The 26,723-nt window shown below is 47.3% G+C and overlaps 1 protein-coding gene across 1 annotated transcript; it reads right to left on the bottom strand.

The window, feature by feature from the left end:
- Positions 1-3,289: 3,289 nt before the first annotated feature.
- On the bottom strand, positions 3,290-19,733 carry LOC144150242 (cystatin-2-like). The gene is made up of 4 exons (XM_077682096.1): positions 19,454-19,733; positions 9,473-9,538; positions 6,993-7,058; positions 3,290-3,459 (listed from the first exon to the last, which is right to left on the bottom strand). The coding sequence occupies exons 1-4, from the start codon at positions 19,652-19,654 to the stop codon at positions 3,376-3,378; spliced, it is 417 nt and encodes a 138-aa protein (XP_077538222.1). The 5' UTR covers positions 19,655-19,733; the 3' UTR covers positions 3,290-3,375.
- Positions 19,734-26,723: the final 6,990 nt, after the last annotated feature.

Genomic DNA, 26,723 nt, shown 5'->3' on the forward strand with positions numbered 1-26,723 from the left:
CGTCTTCAAGACGTCTCGGAAGAGCTCTCAGTATTAGAAAAATCAAGGCGAAGTACTACTGGAACTGCCGTACATCCGACGTCACTCACCTCATTCGGAGCTCACGGGGCTGCTGTGAAGAAAAACGCCGCAAACGAGCCCCGCCCGACTTCTCCAGCCAATCACCGTACCATCGAGGCCTTATGGACCTTCTGGGCCCTTTCCTACATCACGACCCGGGAACAAGTGGATTGCCGTATAGTGACTGACTACATGACGCGCTACCGAGACACCGCCGCTCTTCCAAGGGGGACTGCTCAACAAGTCCCGAAGTTCTTTATAAACCAAGTTGCGCTCCCGTATGGAGGCCCTGAAATCTCAATCACTGACCGCGGGCGACCTTTACGGCGGGACTTATGCAAAGAACCTTACTCTACAACAACAAGGATCGCCAAAGAACGCCGGCGTAGCACCCATGAACGAACAGATTAACAGAACGATTGAACAAGGCGATCGCGGATATGCTGTTTATGAACGTCGACGTTGAAAATAAGACTAGGGACGGAGTCCTCCGGTATGTCGCGTTTGCGTAAAGCACGGCTATCCCCGCGGCGTTACGACATAGCCCAAAATCTGGGGTGCCTCGTACGTGAAGCGGCATTTTTAGGCGTCAGCGTTAACCCAGACGTGCGAGTAGCCTGAAGGGCAGTCTGGAACTTTGCAAGGTGTTGGTCGAAAGTTTGGGCGAATACCACAACGTCGTCGAAGTATACGAGACAGGTGTGCCGCTTCAGGCCAGCCGTCACGCTATCCATGACTCTTTAAAACGTTCCTAGTGCCGTTCACAACCCGAACGGACTTACCTTGAACTGGTATAGACCGTCTGGGGTTATAAATGCAGTTATTTCTCGGTGTCTCTCTTCCACTTTAACTTGCCAGTAGCCTGTCTTGAGATCTATCTAAGAGAAGTACTTCGCGTGACAGAGGTGGTTGAGGCCGTTGTCAATTCGTCGCATGGGGTACAGGTCCTTTTTGGTGATTTTGTTCAGTCGCCCTTAGTCAACGCAAAACCTTAATGTGTTATCTTCTTTCTTCACAAATACGACCGCCGCAGCCGCGGAGCTTTTCGATGGCTGTGTAATGCCGTCGCTAATCATGTCTTCGACTTGTGTCCGGCTGGCTTTCCGCTCGTGTGAAGACAGGCGGTCTGATGACTGTAGGACAGTTCGGGCTCCACCTTCGGTTATTATTCGGTGCTTCGCGAGAGGTGCCTGAAAAAAAGTTTGAGTTCCGCGAAAAATACTCGCTGTAGCGGCGCAGAAAAGCCAATTCTTGGTTCTGTTGTTCTTGCGGTAGCGCCGGGTTCAGGTCAATCGGTCGCAGAAGCAGGAAGGTATCTGCGTGTGCGCATTCAAACTCAGCGACCGCGATCACATTACCTGTTTTGTGCGTTTCTTCGGGTTATCAACTTTGTCTGTAGATCAATTATTGCACCGTTGTCCGTCAAAAGGTCTATTCTAAAAATTACGCCACCGGAGCACTTAGGCAAAATGACAAACGCAGCAGGGCACGCCGTGGTTTCTATGTTGACGCGCGATGTGCACATTGCTCTTGACATTGCTTTCGTCAATATCTGGCAATGCCGGATATGTGGGCACGTTTAGAAAGATTTCCGGCCGCGACCAATCGATCCCTCTGCTCGATCAACTTCATTTGTGTGAGCCGCGGCCGATGCTGCCATGGCTGGAGGACCCCCAGGAACTTGCTTACTAGGTCGCAGAAAGTGCCGTAGTTGCCGTTTTCTCTCTAATATTCGGAGCCATAGTTGCGTCGTTTTCCACCAATATTTATTGTATGTGTACTGAATCAAAGGGAAGTAGCGTTTTCAATCTACGTAAAAGAAATTCGACGTTCTTTGTCGGTGTGCCAGCAGAAAGGAATAGGCCACATTACAATTTGGGCTGAGCTGCTGCTGTTCTTATCTGTTACCCTCAAGCTCGGGTATCGTAATTATGTATCGCAAATCTGCATCAACGGCAACAAATATCTTTGGCTACCGTACACATATCATAAACACTTGGGCGGATCGGCAGCTGTGCCCTTTTATCATCAATTGCACAATGAAGAGGACCTTGACCTATCCCAGCCTGGAGCTCAAATGATGACGGCGCTCAACCTACACGATTATATGAAGTCCCGTAACCGCAACATTTTCTTGGAGGGTTGTGAACAATTTGTGTCAGCAAATCAAAGCAGATCTGAAGACGTATATTGTCTTGTTTCAGGGAACGAGCAACTAGCCTATTTCGGTGTCACGATATGCTGAACTACGTGGTTATAATATCTACGGCCACTCACCCAGCAAAAAAAAGCTTCAATCCCGTACAAAATCAGTACTACGGGCAGGATTTCTATATATTACGTAACATATTCTCAGTACGGAGTATGTACTAATATTGATTGAATGGCCGAGCACAAGTTTACTACCGCGTTTATGTTTCGTGTGAAAAGTGCACTAAAATGAGCCCCTTACTGTAATAACTCAATTTTGCATCGTCTTAAGCTATTTATTAAAAGAGATAGATTCACCTCCTTCCTAAGCCAGTATTAGAATTTCATTTTCTGGCAATTGTGCCTCCATCCAAGCCACGCAGGCCTGCCTCCACTTAACTTCTTTTTGGAACACTGCAAATCCGTCTTGCTTTGAAGGTCCTAAAACATTTGTCTGCAAGCTTTCTGACTTTTGGGATTGCAAAAGTTATTTGTTATTGCAAATTCACAAACTTTATTGCAACTACGAGCCCATGGAATAATGTTAGGAAACCTAGCTGGCAACAGCTTGAGTTTACCCCTAATCAGGAATTATCACACATTTCTCCGGCGAATTATGCATTTGGTTATGCCATTAGAACCCCATTCATTCTTTCCAAGTTAGCTTTCTTTTCTGGCCATGTTAAGTTGCCTCCCTTTCTTTGATATTTTCTTGAGGGATTGGCCCTTGTCTCATAACAAACACGCGCCCTGTTAGACTCACAAAAGATAAACATTCGCAACTCTACATATTCCAATAAAACTCAAGTTTACTTTGTTTTACTACGTGCCGCAGCGACTTGGGAAAGGCTTTCTGTGAGAAAGTATAGAAGGGCGCTTTATATTTTCTGCTTTTCTCCCCAAAATTCCCGGCTTTGTTCACAAAGTATTGATCGCATTATTTTTTCTCGAATTTGCACTCCATTCAGTTGGCGCGCAATGTTTTTTTGCGTGTTTTTTTGGTTGGGACCATTGAGGTGAGAGATGAAACAAATTTGTTGCATAGTCGAAAATTTTTAATAGGGTCGTTCGAGGTATCCGGAACTCCTAATCCAATTGATGGCTTTCTTTTGTGTTCGTCTTTATTCAGCGGTAGCACTGTAAAGCCGTTACCTTTACATATTGCCTCCACGGCACTTCGTATATTACGGTCGTGCAGGTATTCATTTTCTGGAATGAGAAAACAGCCAAGTTCCAGTTGCATTACTCAGTCATATAAATCTCAAATGAAAAAAAAAAACCACTAGCACCAACTTAAGGGCTACACGTTTTGGTGCCGGTCGAAGCTGTTATACATCATCGATTTTTTAAATATTTAGCCATTGACCTGCCCAGTTCCTGTTGTGTTATAATATTAAGGCGATGTTTGATAAAATATTTGGAACGCAGTTGTACTAACAATTATGCCGGTATAATGGAGCATTGGTTCCTTCAGATGTGTAGAATACAATTATTTTGAATTCCAGCTTGGCTGGAATTAGGGCCACAGTGCTATAACTCATGGTCTCTTATTTTCTAGCTTTTGCATTCACCTTAAACTGAAAACTCATTTAGAAGATCAGTTGCATTTCTATGCAAGCACAAGAGGACATATCCAAAAGCTATTTTCATGCAGTGCAGTCTTGCATACTTGCGTGGAGAGACTGAAGTAGGTCTAGTGTATTCTGTCGCTATTGAATGTTTGCTATATCGAAGTGCACCTGGAGAACCATATGGAATCCCGCAATTTAAGTTCAATTGAAAAATATTAACTAGAATGCGCAAATTTCCTATTACCTGGCCAGCCATAGAGATTTTGTTGAATTGTTAGTACCATTTGCTAATTCCGCATGTTGCCGGAGTTTTTAAAAAATATTGTTTTTTTATTATTTCATTACTGGTTACATATCAACCCAGGTGAAAAACCCTAGAAGATATTAGGTCTGGGCATTTTCTGCTGTTTTAATGTGTACGAGTCGTGGCCAAAATTACGCTAGTATTTTTAGGGCAACCGGTACCTTTAGTTTCGAGGAATTCCGGGGATCAAATCGCGATGTTTTTAGTACTGGTGTTTGCTCTGTAATTTATTCTTCTAAATTTTATGCGGTCATCTCCTGGAGGTTCGTGGAGATTTTGTTCCCTTAACCACTTCTTCCACCCCGGTTTCACTAAGTGGTGGGAAATCGCCAAACAAGGTCTCCCTTGCAGTACCATTTGTTGTCCTGCCTTTGCTAATATACTAGTCGGCATAAAATCTTTCTGCAGCTCGTTCTTGGTGAGCCCAAAATTACCACCCTTAATCAATAAAAACTTAATCTACTTTGCCTGTGCCAATCGCGTGCTCCCTTTTAGTTGATTTCAAGTTTACTTCTTGCCGAACATTTTTGTTTCATGTGTATGAACGTAAGATTTCAAAGATTTCAAAGATTTTATTTCCTCAGAAGTACGGGGAGGCAGGCTGGGACTAAAGGCTACAAAGCCAGACAGAGGCCTCAGCCCCCTTCGGTACAGTACAGTAAATGAGCCAAATCAAACAAGGTGTAAATTCAAATCTTTGAGTTATAAAAATTCAAGCAACATTCACAGCACAAAAAATTAAATAGCAATACGGGGAAGGTAGAGTAAAGTACATTAGAGTAAAGAAGAGTGAAGTAACACAGAGTTCAAGTGGACTGCCCGGGTTGAAATATGATTGCGTTCTAAAGATAAACACAATACAACCCCTGCGCATTATTCTAGTGTAAGTAACGTCCACAGTTCTAGCCATTGAAGCAGATATTCTGATTTAACAGGAATTTTTTCGGGTGTGTTTTAAATATGTTTTTACTGCATTTGAAATCAATGTGGTTTCCAACTTTGCTTAGTATGTCGGTGGGTTTAAACTTAAAAGACTACCTGCGATAGTTTGTTCTTAATTTCGGTGTATGTATTTTGGCGCACCTGAATGAGTATATACTGCTTGTCTCGTTATATTTGGCATGAAGATTTTCTTTGTATACAACTTCTAAAAGCTGTATATAATAAATTTGGTTTGCCGTATGCATACTGTACTGAAGAAATCGTGGACCCGTTCTCAAGTCGACTTAGTGTCCGTGGAAATTGGCAAATAGAGGGAGAAATTTTTTTGTAAGAGGATGAGCCGTTTGTAGTTTTTTTTTGGTTGTTCCCCGCGCTAGTATTCCGTAGCAAGGTCTAGAAAAGCCAAGAGTGTTCTAAAGCTGTGTTTTCAGCCAAACCATTATTAAACCTCTTAATAAGTAAAGAACGCCAATATTTTTGAAACTTCATTTTCTAGGTGTTTTATATGAGGATGCTAGATAATTCTTCATAAAACCATACTCCCAGGAATTTGTGCTCTTTGACTTTGCTAACAATATTGCCCCGATATTCAATTTAAATTCGTTGATCTATCTTCTTGTTAATTGGTCTAAAAATGATGTAGGTAGTCTTAGATGCATTTAGCTATAAGGTATCTTCGTGCAAGCACTTTGACAACATTTCTAAATATCTATTTACTTCTTCCTGGAGTTCTCTTGTACGGCTACCGGAGCAAGTTTTGTGCGTGTCCTCGGTATACATGGCTATCTAGCGTGTACAAGCGATGTTTCGAAAATCATTCACATATATTATTCATGACAACGGTCCCAGCTTTGATCTTTCCGGAACGTCGTGTTCTATTTCCAATAACTCCGAAGAAGCACCGTTATATTCACCAAATTTCTCGCTATTACTTACATGGCTGCTTAATAGCTCAGCCGCTACTCCTCGTGCTCCTAATTGTTTTAGTGTTCTTAGCAATATTTTATGATTGATAGATTCAAATGCTTTTTGTAGGTCCAAGAATAACCCGAGCGTAAATTTTTCCCTATATATTTTCTATTATGCTGTCGTAAATATTAAGTAGAGCTTGCTCTGTTGACTTGTTTTTTTTAAGCCGTAGTGATACGGTGAAATGACCTTGTGTGTGTTGAAGGAGCTTCTTAGTCTACAATGTATTACATCTTCAAATATATCTGAAAATACAGTCAACGTAATTTACAATTCCTGTGTCTGTTTTTAATTTTGACAGCAATCCCTTACGGTCGTGTAGTAGCTAAGAAGTGCTGCTGAGGCCAAGGTCCTCGTTTCAGTCTGGACCGCACCGGCCGCTTTGGAGATGTATGAAAAAATAAAAACCAAAGTGTGGTGAGATTTTGGCTAGTATTTAGGATCAACATTTGGTCAAAATATTCAGCAGCCCTCCACTACGGCGCGCCGCACAGCCAAGGATTAGTTTCGCTGTGTTAAAACCGCCAATATGTATTTAGGCTTTTTCATGGTCGCTTTGTATGAGAGAAAACTGTCCTCTCCAAAATTGTGGCTAAAATTTCACATAGAACTTCTGACGGCGTCATATATTTTCAATCGCCATTAGTCGGAAGAATCTTGGGATTACATTAGGGAACCGCTATATTGTTCTTTATCAATATTTTGTGAAAACCCCATATATTTTTGATCTCAATGTATTCAGTTGATGATCTCTGTTCGTGGTTCTGAATGAAGATGGAGAAATAGCCTGAAAAAAGAGCGTGGACCTCCAGCAAGAAAAATTATCTAAACACCTAAATTCTCCGCAATACCAGATAAAAAAATTCGAACTCCTCACCACTTGCCAAACAATCTACTATATGTTCGATTAACGATAAGTTTTTTGAGCAGTTGCAAACTACGGCAAATTTTCTCACCACTCCCATGACGCAGAGCAGGGAGCCGTACCCTCTGTATGAACCATCATATAGTTGTCTGGGAACCTGAAAGAACATTGAAGCAATGCTGGTAAGTAATTATGACGTTTGAAATGTAAATTGGCTTCAAGAGGGCCCTATTCAGGATATGTCATATCGACAAAATGACATAAAATCATTTCTGTTCGGAGATTTCTTCCCATTTGACCTCTTTCGAGCGCTGAGCTGAATGCCCAGCTACTTTTAATATGTAGGAAAGAAACCGCCAAGTCTTAACTAGGGCTTCGAGACTTAGAAGCACTACCCGCAATCCTGCTAAAAAAAATGTTTGATACTCGCGCTACCGGGATTCCTGCAAGAACAGCAAGATAATCGAATCAGACGCTAATTTTAACAAAATTCATCCACAAATCCTTTAAAGGCACAAACCAATTCTTTCTAGCCCGGACATGACAGGTTTTGACTCAAGGTAGGCAAGTGTAAAACGCCTCTAGTGGGACCCAGTCATATATAATATAATCCAAAGGCCATAGTTTTTTACGTTTTCATATCTGAACACTTCGCTGACTTCCCGGAACATTAAAACCTCTACCCTCACTAATGAGCTTATGATTTTAGTGAACCTTAACACTGGAGAAAGAAGTAACTGACGAAACACACGCCAGCGGTCATTAGGCGTTGCGTATACAGGTTGCTGGTTTTACAAGTACAATTTGCCCGCCATATTTCAAGAGGTCTGCAGTTATCTGATCTTCACGAGGTGCTTTGCATCCTTTTGTTTCTTTCAAAGCCTTCCTTACTTTCGCTGTCGTTGCTGGTTGGATGGTTATCTTATCTGAACGACCTTCTCGTTCGGCATTATCCTGGATGTCCTGGCTACTGTTCAGATCTCTATAGAACTCTTAGGGTACTATGACTATTTTATCCTGATATGTGATGACATTGTCTAGCTTGTCGTTAAGTAAATACTTATGATTTTTCCCCACGCCAAGACGCCTGTTTACTGCTTTGAGGCTACCTCCGTTCTTTACAACGTATTCGATCCTCTCCACATTATACTTCCGTATGTCAGCTGTCTTACGCTTCTTGATTAACTTGGAAAGCTCTGCTAAATCTATTCTGTCAGCTGAGGTGGAGATTGTCATGTTTTTCCGTGTCCCAACTAGATCTTTAGTCTCCCGGGAAAGTTTACCAGTATACTTTCTAGCCTTTGTGCCCCCGACTTCTACTGCACACTCCGTGATAAGGCTTGCAAGGTTACCGCTGGCTTCGTATGTCGTAAACTCCGCTTCCTCGGTAAGAGCTGAATACCGTTTCTGCAGCGGGATCCTAAATTTTTCTACTTTGCCTCTTACTCATTGATCGCCTTCTTACGTACAAGCTTGTTATGCTCCCTCCTCAAATCTAGCCTAATTCGAGATCTTACCATACTGGTGGTAACTACACCTTACCCTTCCGAGCACTTACACATCCTATAAAATGATAATTATCAGGATAATAATCGCATAACATGCAGTCTATTTCATTTTCATGATCCCCATTAGGGCCCCTCCACGTCCACGTCCGGCTCTCCTGTTTGCAGAAGATGTTCTTGATGCGGAGATTATTCCGTTCTACGAACTCGACTAGTAGGTCTCCCCTGCTATTTTACAGCCCAGAACATAGTTCCCAACTGCCATGCCTCCAGCCTGATTCTTGCCTACTTTACAATTGAAGTCTCCCATAACTACGGTATACTATGTTTTGACTTCGGCCATTGCCGATTCCATACCTTCACAGAAGCATTAAACTAGCTAGTTGTCGTGGCTGGATTTAGGCGCACAGTGGGGATCTACCACCTGGAGGTTGTACCACTTATTAAGACTAATTACAAGACCGGCTGCCCCTTCGTTATTGCCGCAGTATTCGTCTAAGTGGCCAGCTATGCTTTTATCGACTAGAAATTCCACTCCCAGTCCTCTTCTGTCCACCAGACCACGTTTACATAGGATGTGTCTATTTTTCAGCAGCGTAAAGGCTTCACCTGTCCTAATCTCACTAAGCCCTATTACATCCAGCGTATGTTTCGTCTTTTCCTTCTTCGTCCTTTGTTAAAGTTCGCTAGAAGTATGAGTTCATCAGTCAGTAACCAACTCGCCCAACTCTCCGCTTTAATTAACTCTCTCTTCGCCCGTCTCTCTCTTTTCTCTCCTCTTCTCTGCCCCTTCCCCTAGGCGAAGAGAGAGGGAAGACGATTTCTGCAGTTGAGTTGGGAGAAAGAGAAATGAACATTTTTCCGAAAAAAGTATACTTACACATCGGTGTATTTGGAACAAAAACGCGGTTTCTAAATTTATGTTCCGATGAATGTCACAAGCGGTCAAAAGACAACCACATTCACGTTGCCTTTTTGCTTACGAAACTTCTGTCCCAGATTATTAGAAAAATATTTTGTAACCTTCCATCATATTTTTCCTCGGGACTGGAACTGAGCACTGTACCTTGTTAGAAGAGCAAACAAGTGGCACCAAATCAAATTCTATCTTGTACTTTATGCCAGCAACCACCTGAAATACAAAATTAAATATTCATCGCAAACCAGAACGATTAGTCAGGCATTCTTCACTCATTCCAACTTTATTAAAGAAAATACACGAATAGAAGAGAAAGAAAGCTGTTTGAACAGCTTGAAAGACACAAACCCACTTTTTGTTGACAGTGCTTATTCTTTGTTGACAAAGAATAAAAAAATTGCACTATGTGGTCCCCTGAGATTAGAGCCCGGCTCTCCAGTGCAAGAGCCGAGTGCGTTACCAGAGAGCCGTCCCCGCAAGTTTCCTGCGCTTAAGAAAAGTTTGGTCAGGAACCCTGATGTGAGAGTGCCAGAGATATACCATTGTGCGTGCTCCAAATAATCTACTCTTGGTGGTCTGTGAAAAAAACAGTTGAATTTAAGCCATAAAAAAGGAGATTCTGACAAGATTGCGGCGTGTGCGACCATTCTGCTTGTTGAAATAATTCAACCCACAAAACGAAGAACCAAAAGGGAGACAGAGACTCATGTGGACTATGGCAGTTGAGAAGTGATTGTTCAGTGTCGCCTTTTCTTCGCTTTCAGAGCACTTGAATATGCGTAAATACACGTAGTAATGTTTATTTGTATTTGTTCAAGACATGGACATTTATTTGTGCCGGGCAATAAGCACGCTTTCTCACCCACAGGGGCACCTCAGACCTTCGCCTTCTCGATTCCTAGGGATCGTTTGCATTGCAGGTTACGTTTACATATCCTTTTAAGCGATATTGGTGCTATATGCTCTTGTCTTGGCTACGAGCGAGAGGTACTGCGGGTGGCAGTCATGGCGTATGGAAACAATTAGAAGAAAGACAAGGGGAGCGCATGACCTGCTTCTTCATTGTTCTCTAACTTAATTGACAATTTATAAGTGTTTGTAAGAATAAAGCAAATATTTCAGAACTAATATAAACACGCAGAGATTCCCGACTACAATAGTATGAAAGTGCTCATTTTCAAACATAATAAAAATGAACACATCTTAAAAAGAAGTTGAAAAGAAAAAACTTCCTGCAAAGGGCAAAGGGCATTCAATTTATTTTTAGCAGCGATACATTTTCTTCCGCTTCTAAGGCTTAATAAATAAAGGTCATTGCTATATTATCTGTCCTAATCAATATAGTGGCATTTCTGCGACCCATTTTCGGCTCCTCGGGGAAAAACGTGCGCTTGCTCAAGGTAATGCTTAAGGACGAGAACACTTCAAGCACATTGGAATCGATAACGCATATCATCCTTTCAACTCTTTCGTTTTAAAGAAAGCACCACGGGTATCAGCCCTACACAGAAGATAAGTGCGACAATACCACCGAGGCTTACATTACCAAAACAGTACTGCGTAGTAGAAAACGTTTTGGGCACTCAATTCGGTACTGGACCGTATTACCCTCCTTTACCAAGAACCGAATGCATCGTTAGCATTGTCTGGCAGCTGTAGATTGTCGACCATGGGGGTGGTCACGGCCGCAAAACAACAAAATCGACGAAAAATCTCCGGGTTGGCGTACGGCAGCTCCGAAATTTTCTTAGCAAAGTTCCATATTGAAACACTTCCGAGTGAGGGAACGTTAATTGATGTATATATCTAGGTTACGTATGAAACCGTTTGGTTGCACATGATACGATTACACCAGGGACAGTTGTCTATATAAAAAAAAGAATCCAAGATATTCGGTTATTTCCCAAGCATGCAACAGGAAAGGGTAAGAATTTATTTTTTGCCAACGAAGATGATTATTTTTTTAAATGTTTTCTTGTCCAGCATCAAGCACAAGTTGCGGCCGTTGCTGTCACGCAAAGGAATGGGTAAATTTAGGCAGACATAGAAACAGCGTTTGAAGACGATGCTGAGCTGGTTTGCTGTTTCAAAATCAAAAAGGGAAAAATTAGTGTAAACTAGTGATTAATGAAGCTAACCGCAAAGAAGCAGAAAAGCCAGCAGGTCAACCTGCTGGGATGAATTTTAATATAGCCATTTGGGGTAGAGGGGTTGTGTTTAATATGTGTAATTTCGGAAAGAAATGACCTAAGAATAAATTATACTTTTACCCAAAAATGTTGGATTGAGAAAAAATATTTAAAGTTAGTTATGAGAAGGCAGAAAATATCATTGACTTGACTTTAAGACCCACCCCTTAGACGTATTTTGGGAGATTTTAAGTTGATATGCGATGTAACAAGCAAGGATCACAGGATCGGAAGAACAAAAATCAAGCATATTGATAAATCTCAAGCATTTGGACTAATACAAAGCCTGTATATCAAGTATACAAAAAATGAGTCTGACTAACGCTTTAGATGAAGTTTACGGTGTTAACAGGACACTAAAGGTAGTTTAAACAGGCCAATTGTCCACTTAACGGTGATAATCACCGTTAGATAACCAAATTTTACAGGAGGAAAGTAAACAAAGAAACTTATAGGCTTCCTTAAATATCATGAACATACGACAAACCTCTGCTCAAAGGAAGTGTCATAAACGGTTACTACGTCAATTCGTAAAGCAGTGTATTAATTACCGTGAGGAAGTTTATCAACACGTGTCAAAACAATGAGATGAAGATTCTTCGGGGGTTAGAAAGGCAGAATTTGAAAGGCAACCAAAACGTTTTCCCTACGCAAAAATGAATTCAGGATTTCAGTTACGGAAGAGGAAAATTACGCGCAGGCTGTCTGTAGAAATGATTTCATATAATGCTCTGTACTCTGGTGTGACTTCACGTGCGGAGCAATCTTTACACCACCAGCATTGCGAGTTTCACGATGTTCTAAGGATTACTAAGGGTGGTTGAATAGACGTTAAGGGGACTGCAGACAACCAAGATGCGCTGAGCCTGCAATTACAATGGATGAACTAAGCAGAGGAGGGAACATTGTAAAACAAGCTCCCAAAAATATGCAAACAACTACTCTAGGTCTATACAAATATTTCAGTCTGCAATTAGAGGAAACATAACTCGCCCTCAAACACAAACGATGACAATGGCCTTTTGTATTACTGAGAAATTATTCTGCACCATATTTTTCACACATTTAACAAGGAAATGTTAACCGCACAAGCGAACGCCTACGTGTTCGTGCAACCGTAGAGAATCAAGGATTTAGCTAAGGTTAATACAATTGCTCACACCCATATTTTAAAAGCAGTAGTCAAAATACCGGCCGAGTGCAACTACCGCTTTATTAGGGCTGCAATAAATGATGAAACGCTGTGCGACTGAGTGGGCTCGAGAGCAGTGTTTGAGGCACTGAGACGATGAAATAGCAAGACCACCCGAATGATCTTTGGTCATTAAAATACTGGGGTAGGATAATACTTCCAAATAAAGGGAAACATTTTTAAGGTTGGGCACGGGAAAAGGTGACACTATTTCTTTTAATTGAGGAGATCAATTGGATGTTTGATCGGGGGAGGTTGGGCAGCTATGTAAAAGGTGAACATTTTGGCCCCCTGATAATTCTGACCGAAATGCTCCCAGCGCTGCTGCTTGCATTGGATTCGTACCGAAATCTTTTGCGACCATCTGGTGGCGGCCACAAATTTTGGCATTTACTCGCTGCACCGCTCCCGTGCCGTGTTTGTAGCTTTCAACCGAATATAAGTGTTTTGGGGAACTTACACTGAAATTGGCAAGTGAGACGATTCTTGTTTCATAGAGCTTAACTTTCTTGCACGAATAGTTTAAATGAGGTTGTAAACGTTAAAATCTCACGATGCTGCAATACAAAGCAGTATTTGGAAGGAGTATGATGACAGACGATAGCTGTAACTCTTACCCTATCAAAACTATAATGAAAAAAGTCATAGCACAGTTTTTTTTAATTACGCAGAAAGTTGTTAGAACTATCTCTCTTTTGTTCGCTGAATATAGTAGGTCCCCATAACATAGACAAGTACAGTTATTTTCCGAACATAGCTCCGCATGTCTCGAATTTTCAGAGTAGTGCTACTGCTCTAAATTTTTACTGTTAAGTTAGTCTGGAGAGAATGAGCCCAAAATGGCTTAGAATGTGTTGTTGCAAACTTCCCATAGCGTTTAAAAGAATGGCGTAATAAAATAAAAACCCACGTGTACAAAATAATTTGAGGCACCTACATCGGCTTACGCGCTTTTTATGCACGAGGACCAGCGCAGTGGCAATACGTAAATAGGCAGTGAACCTCTAGGAAAGCCTCGTGACCAGCTCGCAACGTGCTGCCCATATCTCTTAGGTCAAGCTTGCTAGGTGTGCAGCCTAGGCCAAAGGGCGCCTGAACTTAGGAGAAACGTTCCCACGTGGTGATGGCTCCGTAACCGCCGTTGGCACAAATACAGTTTACTATCACTCCACTCTCTGACGGAAACTGTTCACTGTCCAGTCCAATGCAGCGGTTATATAGTTGTTCGGGAAGGGTGTGCTGATTTTGCGGCCAACAGTAAATGTACAATCGGTTGCGGCCTTTTGACGCCAAGTGTCAACGTGACTGGCCAAATACACTTAGTAGATATATTACGAGTCCAAAGACCATTCGGAAGTCCGTACTGAGCACTGGGTATCGTAAAAAGGTAGCCTCGTTAAAGCAGCATGACAGACACCCGAAGCAGAAGAAAATTATCATCACAAAAAGCTACAATGCCTTCGCATTTAAAAAGCCCATCAAGTGATTTAAGTGCACCACTCGAGCGGCGTTCCGTACAACGTGGGAATTCGGTTACTCGCCTTTCACAGGAAGTGCGTACGTTCCAATCCTTCTCCTTTTATTCACGAATCTTGTCATCATCAGTTTTCCATTACGTTTGTTGATGGGACCAATTCAAAGGTCATTTTTAGATCCGTATTTAAAAGCTAGCCGTCTGCACTGCAGTAGCTTCGTGGATTAAGCCCAAGGCCCACCCAATTTAACAAACGAGTGTCGCAGTGGTAGTAATAATTATATTTGGCTTAGGGATGGTTTGGAGGCTTAGGTGTATTTCACAACACATGTTTTGTGGGCCGCAAGGATAGAGTCGTCGCTAAATAGCTTACGTTGTAATCTCACTGCGACCGCCGGTTTAATTCCCGTTGATGCCACAGATGTTTTCATTGATACGACTCAAGCTTCCGGATGGCTGCGCCACATGCCGCAACTTCTATGCGGCGTCCACGGGATCAGCGCTGCGCGGCTGATAGGGCGTCATGCCCTGTTTGGGTTCTTTTAGGGGCGAAGCTCCTAAAGCCATGGGTCTGTCCATCCCTTGTGTCTCGTGGTACGTGACCACCGCATGCTTTCGGAGATGTCGCAAAATGGGCCGCGTTGCACGCGCAAGAACCGGCTGCAACCGGCAGCGCAAACTCGGCACCGGGAGCGCGAGCTTGTCTGTGTTCGACAACGGAGGCGCGAGTGCACGTGCACTGCGAGGGGGAGATCACGCAAGAGATCACGCCACGAACGCAGGCAATCGTTCTCGGAGATCGAACGAGACGCAAGGACCTTTGCTCGTTTCCTCTCGTCTTGTTCGGGCACAAGTTCGCCCTAAATAAAAGTTCTTTCTTTACCGTTGTGTCCCATCCTACGTGACAAATTGGGGTGGAGGTGCGGGGTAGTCCTCGATGGCGGGGGGTTTTCACCAGGTCTGGGCCTGGGAGCATTGACTCCGAAAATAAAAGTTGATTTGTACAATGTACGCACACAGTCTTACGTCTTTCTTAATGATGTAATGGGCGAACTTTCACGGGAGAGTTACGGTTACCGATGATCTCCCCCTCTCGAGCTTCGCCCCACTTATCATTATTCATTCCGTGGATATGGCGTGATTTTTTCGCTAATTTTTGTCTTTCCGTGCCCTCGACAACGTGTTATGGTAATGTCCGTAAGCTAACAGTAGGTTTAGGGCACTTCAAAAAAAAAAAACAGCTGCGTCTTGTAGACTGCTCGAACGCCAACGAACGCTATCAGGGGACGAGGTTCTTAACGCTTTTTGGCAGCTCTTACGGGCGTCGGCGACGGCGGCAGCATATCACAGCTGTCATTTCCGAATACGTCGGGCACACGTGAATTCTTTGTCGCTCCGTTTAGACCTGCTACTGGCACAGTGAGTGGTGTGTTTAGTGTTGCAGTGTGACAACAAATGCGGCTTTGTTTCGAATATGCACGCCGGAGAAAAACATGTTTTGATTATTTGATTACCCAATTCTTGCTTGTGCCCTTTATGGGAATATAAGCCATGCGAAAATGTTAATTATCCTCAAGGGCTGTGCTTTGTGAAATATGTTCCACTCACGAGTTATAGCATGAACGAAGGTAAGGTAATAAAACCATGGAAAGAATCTCCCACCTCCCCTCCCGGGAACTCCTGTGCAGATGCGACGCATAGGGGGTTCACGTTGCAGCGTTGGACAGCGGAGGAACGGCGCTGGAACAATGGAGACGAGCGGCGCAGGCACCCCGTTTTATAGCGCGCATAACGGTGAGGGGACGCGCAGGCGCCAGTGCGTCTGCCGCGGCTATGACGCAACACAATCCAACACAATCCACTTTAATCCAATCCAATCCAAATCCAATCCAATCCAATCTAAGCCAAGCCAAGCCAAGCCAAGCCAATCCAATCGAATCCAATCCAATGCCCCTCGCGAGAGAGTGTTCGCTATCGGAGAGGAGAGGGGGTGAGCGGCGGAGAGCGCAGCTTGCGCGGTGAGAAGAATGGGGGAGGGGCGCACGCCAATGACAACGCTAACGACGCCGGATGCAGGGACAAGGCGAGTGAATGACATGCAGTCGCATCTAAAATAAATGTTCTCGAAGTCGGGAAAATTGGGAATTGCTCGTACGGGAATGAAAAACCCAGTGTAGCTTCGGAAATTCCCAGGACGCTCAACTAAATTTAATCCAGGTAGGACTAACTAGATGCGGAATGCGCTTCTCTTCCGCAAGGCATAGGACGAGGGAGGGGGTAGGGGCTTGCTTAACTACTGTTGAGTTCAAATGCGGAGTGAAATCAAGGAATGAACGTGTATCACACACAGAAGCTGCGCGTTCACTTTTCTTTTGTTTTTCGACATCAATGAATGTCTGATCGCTCTCGGACGCATTTTGTAAGGAATACCGGGTAGGCAGTTCACAAGCGATAAAATGTGTCCTTAAAAAAGTGTGGTATCTAATAAGTCTCTCTAATTTCAGTTTGTGCTAGATTTTGCTGGTGGTTTAGTCGCGGGCGCGGATTACTCTATATGCCCATCTCCGCGCAGCTGGCGGAAGATAAATGTAACAGATGAATTTTTTGCGAGCGCTCCCTTCACGACAAGACCACCCAGCATTAAATTTTCGTCGTGTGCTGATTCCCGACTATAATTTTGGATTATCTATCGTACTTCTGTCGTAGAGTGTTAGTGAAATTTATACCACATTTGGCTTCTCTGGGGTAGTGATCAATATCTTAGGTATGATACTGGCAAGCATAACTGGCGTGCTGTCAGGTATGAGGGTTCCGATAGATTATGTAAACGCACAAAACTGATTTACATCGTAGTTTATAGCCGTAGCATGACCATCTGAGAAAAATCTGCTTACGGACACACTGTTAGTAAATTTCAAGGAAGTAGAGAAACAATCAGCGCCATGCAACATGCGGGTTTCACTACCCCGGTCTGTGACACGCACTCGGTGCTTATAAACGCCGATTGTAGCACACTACAACCCTATCAGAAACATTCCCACTCTCATAAATACGTTGCATTTTCGAACAAGTTGACTGCTTCACATAAATGCGTATTTCCAATCCATACAGGCGCTAAATATTAGTCGTGAACTTGCGGAAAAGCAGCGGCAATAATGGGGACTGCGCCGGAGACTCCCGCGGCTGTTGGTTTTAAAGCGGGCCGCTAGGGGGATTTCAGTGGCGCCCCTACAGGCACTGCTCGAGGCGTATATTTCCGGATACTTGGAGTTTAGAGCTCATCTGTTGCTCACAATGCCTGGTTTTCGCCTAACGAAGCATTTGTTCCGTGCGCATTAATCCAGATGAGTAAAACATGACCTATGTTATGACAATATTTAGAACTTAGCTGACTGCAACAGTCACTTACGAGTTGTCCGAGCATAACCTAACCACGTAAAAATTGAAAATGGGAACGTTGGTTGAAGATGCAGTGAGGGAGCACTTACTGATATTGAACAGTCGGCTACGTATCGGATTGAAAAGACTGGCGTCCTATCAATCCGAGTGATGGGTTAAGAACAGGGGCCTTAGGAACATCTTGAAAAAAAATAAAGGGCCTAATATTTTATTGAAGAAAGCCTACTTGTGGTTATTTTCTCGAATAGGAAACTTGCATTTTGTTTTAAGGGAGCAGCTTCCCTGGAATAATTTGTAGCTGACACCAGAACAAAGAAGTGAATAAGAGCGAGGCACGTTACGCGCGTAAGTAGGAGCTGCTGGCCCATCCGGTTGCCAGGGTACCTACCGAAAATTGCACTATGCCTATGGGAACGCAAATATATCAACGTAAGGATGAAATACAAAATTCTATTTCAAAAGTTAGATTGAGGCATGGCCACATGAGACCGGTTGGAAGCCTACGCTTAAAGCTTCCTCCTTGAGGTGGATATAATTTTAACGGCGATAAAAATGGCTGATGATCATGATACTCCCTAATACAAAATTTGTCCACAGCACAAACTGCACTCTTCGCAGTCAATGTACATGGCTACTCTGTTTCAGGAAGTGATCGGGTGATCAGCGAAAGCATGGCGGGGCGGAACACTACGACTTTCTCTCGCATCGCGTCGGTGCCGCAGAGTGTGTTGTTTGAAATCGTGTTTGAGCGTCCCACGCCCATGTCACGTGGTTCGGATTACCCACCCAACCAGGAGGACGACGAAGGAACCTAAGGACTGGTGAAAGCAGCGCGCCGCGCATTATGGGCCTCTGCGCCTTTTGTGAACTTAAAAGAAAAAGACTCTTGCATTATGGATGTCTGGTTTTGCATTTCTTTTCTCAAGTACCACTAGATGGCGAGGGCGGCTTTCACAGATGTGTCTGGTAAGGGCTCAGCCTACTTCCCCCTCGCACTTTCTGTGGAGCACTGCCGCCTTGAAAAACCACCCCATACCTCAAAATTTCACCACACTCTTCCCCGATGATTTCTATCAGTCTTTGGTGTGCCCAGCGTTCGCTTATATCACGAAGACAGCAAGGCCGTAAAATCACAGTATAGAATACCAAAGTGCTGCGCATGAAAATGATTCCCTTGTACGTTTTCTCGATATTAGCATTATTCTTGATCAGTAGTGGAGCCTTAGGCAAGTGACCAATTCCACCGCCGAAAGGGCTGTTTGTACAATAGATAACGTGCCGTATGTGTCACCATCTGTCTAATTCACAGAAAGCTAAGGTAAATTTTTGGCTGCCGTAAAAGGGCTCAAAAACGTACGTTGTATTGATCTAAGCCTTTATTCTCAGTGTAGAGATGTTTAACCAGGCTAAGTACGGTCCCGAGAGGTGAATTCGAAAAACGTACGTATTTGACTTATTCAGCGAGAACCCCCCCTATTCAAAATATTTTTTGTCAGGATTGTAAAGCACTGTTCTCGTCCTTCAAAATGAGTAAAATAGTGTATTTCTCTTGTGTCACCTCTGTGCTGCGAACAATATATCAGACGTGTAGTTATTTTTTAATAAAGCTATAGGGCGGTGGATAGTAATATCTAAGCAACGCATCCCCATTATTCTTTGGCCCTATAAATCAACGGTACCACAAATATGCTTACACGGCTTTCCTTCAAACCATTATTACCTTTGGTTCGCATTCTCTTGAAAAGCAACGTTTACGGGATAACCGATTATCTCCTTTAACGTAATGTCAAAGAACCACCTCACGACTCACATTATTAACGATTATATTGAGTTGAACACAACAAAGCAATCAGAACCTCTGAGGCACAACTCACCTGCGTGGCAACGCTTCTCAGCTTGATCGCAGCACCTGGTATGCCATGGCCCTTGTTCTCACCGGAAAGAGCGAAATGGGCGAGTTCAAAAAATCTCGGATTGCTCAAAGGGTTTTGGTGTCTCCAACCGCCGACCAGTCTCGCGCTGTTGACGCGTGTTGCTAGAAAGATGAAAAGCAAACACGCAGATGGCACCCTCATCTCGAATACACGTGCGGCTACCTTAAAAAATGTGTCGAGGAGAAAGCGGCCGGGCCCAGTTGGAGACGTCGTTCCTGCTGGCTATAAGCATTGTTCTTACAAACGGCCACGACGCAGTGAGTTGGAAGGTGAATAGAGCATTGTGTTGGCAATGGTGGGCTGTAGCGCTAGAAGGTTGTTTCACGTTCTTGCGATTGCCGCTTTTCGCTTATTTGCCTGCTCATTTTGAACTGATATGTTTCAGCCTTTAAAGAGCATGCAAGTTCAAAGAACGTATTACCGGAACGGTATCGTTTCCAGTGAAAATGTGGGTGGAACCATTGCTTGAGGAAAGCAAAATAGCATAGAGGCTCGCCTCTAAGGACAGTCGACAAGTCAGCCTTGCGTATGGAAGCTTGCAATGTGTGATTTTTGGTCAAAAAAGTGAAAAGAACATATTAGTAATGTGTTCCTGTGGATCTTTAAACAAAGATCAGAACAAATGTTTATGCTTGAGGTATTTTGCACGCTCCACTCCTGCCATAAATGTGCGCAATCAATTTTTGATAGATAAGAATTTATTCCAAAACTACAAAATATTCTATGCCAAGCCCATGAACTCTAAGTAACCCAAAGATCAATTCGACTAAACGTTGGGCTTATCTTTGTGGTGTCGAAATTTCCATCACTTTTCCAAGATGTGTTACTGTGTGGAATGCCGGCATAAAGAGAAATTTGTTGTCACGTTAACTGAAGAACAGTTTGTGTTTGATACAGTAACCTCAGTAAACCAAACTTAATTATGTCTATTGTAATACCTTTTACGTTGAAAAATAGGCTTTCGTTTAAGATGTAATTGTTACGATTATAAATAATGGGACGGTAGGAATCAGGACAGCTTTACACTTCCTAGGAATCCCAAAAAAATCCCAATTACCACAAATATTTTAGTAGAGCATGTCATTCAACGTGGCTATTATTTGACTTGGTTGCGTCGTTTGCAGCCTGAAATAATTTGAAATGTTTTATTGCAGGAGGTTATTTGAGTTGCAAAACAGCAGATTAAAGCGCAAAAAATTGATGGAGGAAGGAAAGAAGACTTTTACACAAAAACGTATTCAAGGAGTAAAAACCGGTAAATATATTTTACAGACAGTTGAGCTAGCAGGTTTGTATATTTGTTATTGTTAGAATGAATTGTTTTACGAAGTGATTAGGATAAGACGTGTTGGCTTTTCTGCAGTTTTGATATGCTCTATTTGTCCTCGTAGTTGTCATGAAGACATGAAGAAATCAATTGGCTCCATTTTAGGCGCAGATCACTTTAGGCACTCGCCTTGTCGTCCTAGCTTACTCGCTCGACCCAAGTATATAGAGCACCAACGCGGCGTCTCGAGGTAACGGTGTTCGCAGCGTACCCCAGAGGATTCGAAACCAAGCGATTTACAGAGTCATAGCGTTCGAAACTCGTGAAACGCTGGCGCTTGTCATAAACCTTCCCGTTCTTTAGCGCAAAGAAAACTATGGGTACATGTGAGGAAAAATATACGTTATTATACGCGTTCCTTATGTACACGTTCCTTATATATAAAAATATACGCGTTCCTTAGTTAAGGACGCCCGTTGGGTTGGTTTTTTAGACAGGAAATGTGGCAGTGCAACGCCAGCCCGTGCGGGGAGAAAAGCACAAAGAGATCAGAACTCGTCTTTGTGGTCGGTTAATTCGTACTTGCCGTCACTACAGCTCTTGTTTGCCAGCCCCATTGGGGCTCTTGCGAGGCCAACAATGAGCTCAAGCAATCCGTGCGCGAATTCGACCTAGCGCGCAGTATTGCGCACGTGTTCGACAGAGCGCGCGCGCTATCCCGGGAGCAGCACGCCGGCATCGCACTTCCAGCAAAGGTGGAGGCCAGTCAGGTAAACGACGAACCCTGTCGCACCGGCGGTACGGCAGCGGATGACGGCGGCAGCTCCTCCAAGCGCGAGGATACTAGCAGAAGGGCCCCACCAGTCACGGCATCCGCGGCGAGCGACATCGTGCTGCAACAGGTCCGCGTGGCCACCCGAGACACGCTGCAGACGCTGCGCGAGCAACTGGCTCGCCTCAGCATACTGGACGGCCACCGAGGACACTGCAGCGAGCACGCTCGGCTATCCCAGGCGGTGGCGGTGCTCGCGCGAGACGAGCTGGACTCCATTCCCGTCGTCCAGCAGCGACTGAGTCCACGGGGCGGCCGGAAAGCCGGCGACGCCATCTTGGATGAGCCGAGGAGGGAGGACGCCCGAGGCAACGCGGCGGCAGCCATGGGGGCCCAGCTCGCGCTGGAGGCACTCGACAGGAAGCTGCGGGCGGCATCTATCGAGAAGGGCGGCGGAGGCAAGCAGTAGCAGCAGCAGCCACTGGGCAGCTGCAGCGAGGTCTTATGGGGCACGCTACGTAAGCGAACTCGCGAGAAGGGGTTTACACCGGAGGAGCGACGCGGCAGGCTTGCCACGGCCTGACTGGACCCCCCGATACCGCTCCCAGTTGAAGCGAGGGAAGAGAGCGCGGGGGCGGATCGTCCAGTGGCGCTGCGCCGGACACCGCAAGCATAGTGAGCGGCCCAGGTGACGAAGAGCTCGCAGCACAGCCTCCTGCATTATCGGACAGCGCCGGAAGCCGCATTGATAAAAACGGTCACAGTTCCGAAGCGCAATGGGAGGAGGTGGTGTCGCTTTCAAAACGCAAGAAAGCGGCACGAAGACTTCGGAACGAGGGGCGAAGCTTCCCCCACACCCTGCGCCCTCGGGGCTGTTTTTTTTTGGCCGAAGGTGTCCGGAGCACTTTTTGCGAAGGTGCCGCACCACGTTATCGCTGGGCAGCTCCCAGTGCAGCCTGGCATGCTTGATGATCGGGTGAACGGCCTGCGGAACGTCATTGCAGCGTACGCGGCCACCCAGGAAGCCATGGGTACCCTCTTGGCCTCTACTATCATCTGTGGCATCTATGTGAGCCCCCGTAAGCCGTCGTCAAGCAGCACGGGCGTCATCGTGGTCGACGACATGACGATCACAGCCCAGGCAGTTGTCTCCGGTGTTGAGACGCCCGTGTCGGTGCAGTGGGCCTTTCGCTGGCAGCCTGAAGTGTATCTGCGCTTCTCGGCACCCATCCCCCCTTCGGAGGTAGTGCTGCACAGTCTCCGGCGGCCGGTGAGGCCGTGTCGACCGCGACCGCTGCAATGCGACAGGTGCTTCGTGCTTGACCACGCCACAGCGAGCTGCAATCGCGGCAGAAGGTGCTAGCGATGCGGGGGCTCCCACCTCATGGCAATGTGCAAGGCAGCGAAGCCTTTCTGCACTATCTGCGTGGGCCCCCACTCCGTGCTCGACCGTTCCTGTCCGCACTGGCAGGAAGAGCGCCGAGTGTGGGCTGCCTTAGCACGAGCGCAGGCGCCAACCGCTCGCGTGGACGCTCCAGCGGCCTTGCGGGTGGCCGGGTAGCTCAAGCTGTCGAGCCGGCGACATCGGTGCACCAGCACCCGAGGAGCAGCAGCTGCAGCCAGAACGGCGGGCGGCAGTAGCTGCGGCAAGGCAGCCATGTCGCCCCAGGCCAGCAGCAGCAGAGCAGCCAGGCACCCCCAGCATGGCCGAGACGAGCGCGATGGACTTTAAAGCAGCAGCGGGAACACCTATACCCTGTCCTTCGAAGCGTGGGAGAGCTTCTCCCTGCTGACAACTCCCTCCGACCACTGTGCGTCCAGGCCATGCAGGGACGACCCCTGCCTGAGCCACATCATGGCTAAGAGCCACCATAAACAGCCTCGGGTGCCCACTGTGGCACAGTGGAATGTAAACGCGCTCCGCCCACGTCGTGCGAAACTGAGCACCTGCCTGCTGCAGCACGCTCCTGATGTGGTGGCTCTGCAGGAAAGCTATGTGCGTGTGGATGATGGCGCGGGGTTCACGCTGGCGGAATTTACGGGCTATCATAGTCACACGGCGTGTGACAGCAGGCAGTGTTCGACTGCGGTGTGCGGCTGCCTAGCATCCTCGCGGGCATCACAGTTTGTGCGCAGCGACGAGCAGCACGTGGTGCTGGATACCAGTGCGGTGACAACGACTGAGCAGGAGTGTGTGGCAGTGAAGCTACGGTTCGTGCCGGGTGGTCACGTGACTGTGTGCAATGTGTACGTGTGCCCCACCAACCCTGGTACTCCAGCCCCCTGGATCGGCTGGTGTCCCTCTGCGCAGCCCGGTATCTCCTCTGTGGTGACTTCAACGCACATCTCACTATGTGGGAAGATGGCCGGACCGACGCCGCACATCTCACTATGTGGGAAGATGGCCGGACCGACGCACGCGGAGTACACCTGTGATACACCATGCTGCGCCTCAACCTGACTGTGGTGAACACATGTGAGTGCACCTTTAGGCGAGGCAATACCACTGGCGTGGTCATTGGCCTACCTCAGCCTGGTGTCAGCCAGGGTCGAGGCCACTTGGAGGCAGGAGCCCAGCACCTGGGGCTCAAACCATTACTCGCTTCAAATCGCGCCAACCGGCAAGGCGGACAGTCGACCCACACTGCACCACGTCACCCACTAGGAACACTTCCGGCGCTGCCTTGCTGAGGAGAACATAGGGGACGAAAAGGAGCTGTTCGCAGAACTGGGGAGCGGAGCGGAACTGGGAGAGGAACTGAGCGGAGCGGAACTGGGCTGAGAGGAAGGCGCAACGCACTGGAGCCAGTTCTGACTGGACGGCATACCGCTGTGTGGACGCGGCCTGTCGATGGCACTCCAACCGCCTCACAAGGCAACGCTGGGCCGAGCTATGCATTAGCTCGGAGGCCCACCCACGCTGCCACCGCCTCTGGGGCATTTTCCAGTCGGTCCTCAAGCCCCGTGGTAATCGCAACCACCTGGCAGCCCTGGCCATCAGGAGGAATGCCAGCTACGAGGATCTGGCCGAGCTCTTCGCACAGCACATCCTGCCGCCACACCAGGCACCGGCTTGGCAGGTAGTTGCACCACCGGAGGAGTCAGGAGGACGACATCCCCTCAATGGTTCGCGATGCTTCTGGCAGCCTACAACCGCATCTGGGCGACAGGGTGGCTACCTCCCTGTCTGCTTGGCTGCTTGCCATCCTGCGGGCCCTCCCCAAGCCAGGCTGTGGTTTTGGGGTAGTTACGGCCTAACTCCTCGTTTCCCTCACCTCCTGTGGCTGCAAGCTGCTGGAGCGGGTAGCCCGGCGCTGGATGAAGGCCATCCCGTTGCAGGGGGAATTCATCCCGGAGCCGCTCACAGGCTTCCGGAAGCATAGGGTCTCGACGGACTCCATTGCTGACATGGTGGCAGCGCTGGAGCATACCCGGGCCACCTGGCAGGCAGAAGCCCTGGTGCTACTAGACGTCAAGGGCGCCTTCGACAACCTGCAGCGCCCTGCCATCTCTCTGGACATGGAGGAGCGAGCCATTGCGGTCAAGCTGCGGAATTTCGTCGAGGCGTTCTTGACGGGCAGCACGGCGCGGGTGCAGGTGGGAAGCGCCCTGTCGGCGCCCGGCCAGTGGACGTGGGCACCCCGCATATCTTAGTCATCAACGGCTTCCTCTTCAACCTGGTCTTGGCGGCATTACCAGACTGCCTGCCGAGAAGAGGGTCACACAAAGTGTACATGTCTGTGTACGCCGACGACGTGGCCCTGTAGGTGCTGGGCCCCACTGGAGCTGCCGAAGCGTCGTGCTGCAGCTTCAGGCGGCCCTGGATGCGGTGCGGGCCAAGCTGGTCAATTGTGGCCTACAGCTGTCAACGAGGAAGAGACAGGAAATGATGGTCCACCCGGATCCCAGTCCTGTCGCAGGGCCAGGTGCCTGCACATCGATGGCAAGGAGCTCAGCTGGAAGGCCAGTGTGCGCTACCTGTGGCTCACACTGGGGCACTGCGTCAACTTCCGGCAGGCAACAAGGGATCTCCGTGCCGAGTCAACTTCCGGCAGGCCACCCGGGAGTCACCACGGCAGTGAGAAAGATGGCCGCCCGGGACTGCGGCTCCTATACGCGAACGGCGCTGAGGCTCTACAATTCAGATTCTGTGGGTCTGCTCATGTACGGGCTACCATTGGTCACCCTGCCAAGCCCAACTGGTGGCAGCTGGAGGGCGACCACCGCAGGGGCGTGCGTAGCTGCCTTAGCTTGCCTCGAGACTTCCAGCGTGCGAAGACGCTGGCTCAGGCGCGGGCATGGACGCTCCAAATGATGGCAGACCAGCGCGCGCTAGGCCACATTTAACGGCTGTGGCGGGATGAGGGAGGCAGCCCCCTGCTGCAGCGGCTGCGCACGCACTGCCACTCGCGCATGGGGCGCATGTTGACCCTGTACGAGGAGGTGGTTGCGCCCGTGGAAGGAGCCCCCCCTGCATCTACCCCCTGCCCAGGAGTCCGAAGTGGACGCGGACATCCCGGGCCCGCGAAGCAAGCGGTGAACGTCGCACTGAGGGCAGCTGCAGCTCGCTCGGGGCGTCGTAAGGTGCGACTTGGAGGGCCACCCCCAGGTATACATGGATGGCTCCGGGCGGCAGCGTCAGGGTTCGGCCACGGCTGCGGCAGTGCTGGCGGAGGCCACCAGTTAGGCCCGGCTGCACTAAGCCGTATCATTCGCCACGGCCGAAATGGTGGGCGTAAGCCTTGGCCTGGACATATACTGGAGCTGGAGCCACCCCCCGAGTGCTGCGCTCTGCTGTGTGATTCTCGAGTGGCCCTACTTCGGATCCGGGAGGACGACCCGCACTTCCTCCGGGTGTGGGCCGTGTGGGACAAGCTGTCAAGGCTGGCTCAGCGGGGTGCTCGCATGCGGCTGCAATGGGTGCCAGGCCACATTGGGCTGGAGGGAAGCGAGAGGGCAGACGAACTGGCCGCCGACGACCACGAGCTGCCCCCTTCGCCCACGGCAGCCCCGGCAGCTACGGATGATGCCCGCCTGCTGATACAGCGATATGTACGTACCCAGCATTCTGACCCGAGATTGGCCACTGGAGAGGCCCCACCACCCGTTAGGACCACACGGATGCCCAGACCGCAACGTTGGGCTGTCCTGCGCATACGCGTGGCATGTGT

This window comes from Haemaphysalis longicornis, unplaced genomic scaffold (assembly GCF_048455015.1).
Source record: "Haemaphysalis longicornis isolate Haplotype H1 unplaced genomic scaffold, Haemaphysalis longicornis Haplotype H1 scaffold_8, whole genome shotgun sequence".
NCBI classification, from domain to species: Eukaryota; Metazoa; Arthropoda; class Arachnida; order Ixodida; family Ixodidae; genus Haemaphysalis; species Haemaphysalis longicornis.

Coding starts and splice junctions, on each gene's coding strand:
- LOC144150242 (XM_077682096.1), bottom strand. CDS start 19,654: ATGAGGGTGCCATCTGCGTGTTTGCTTTTCATCTTTCTAGCAACACGC. Junction 9,539..19,453: donor TGAGAAGCGTTGCCACGCAG/GTGAGTTGTGCC, acceptor TTTGTATTTCAG/GTGGTTGCTGGCATAAAGTA. Junction 7,059..9,472: donor TTGTTTGCTCTTCTAACAAG/GTACAGTGCTCA, acceptor ATGTTCTTTCAG/GTTCCCAGACAACTATATGA.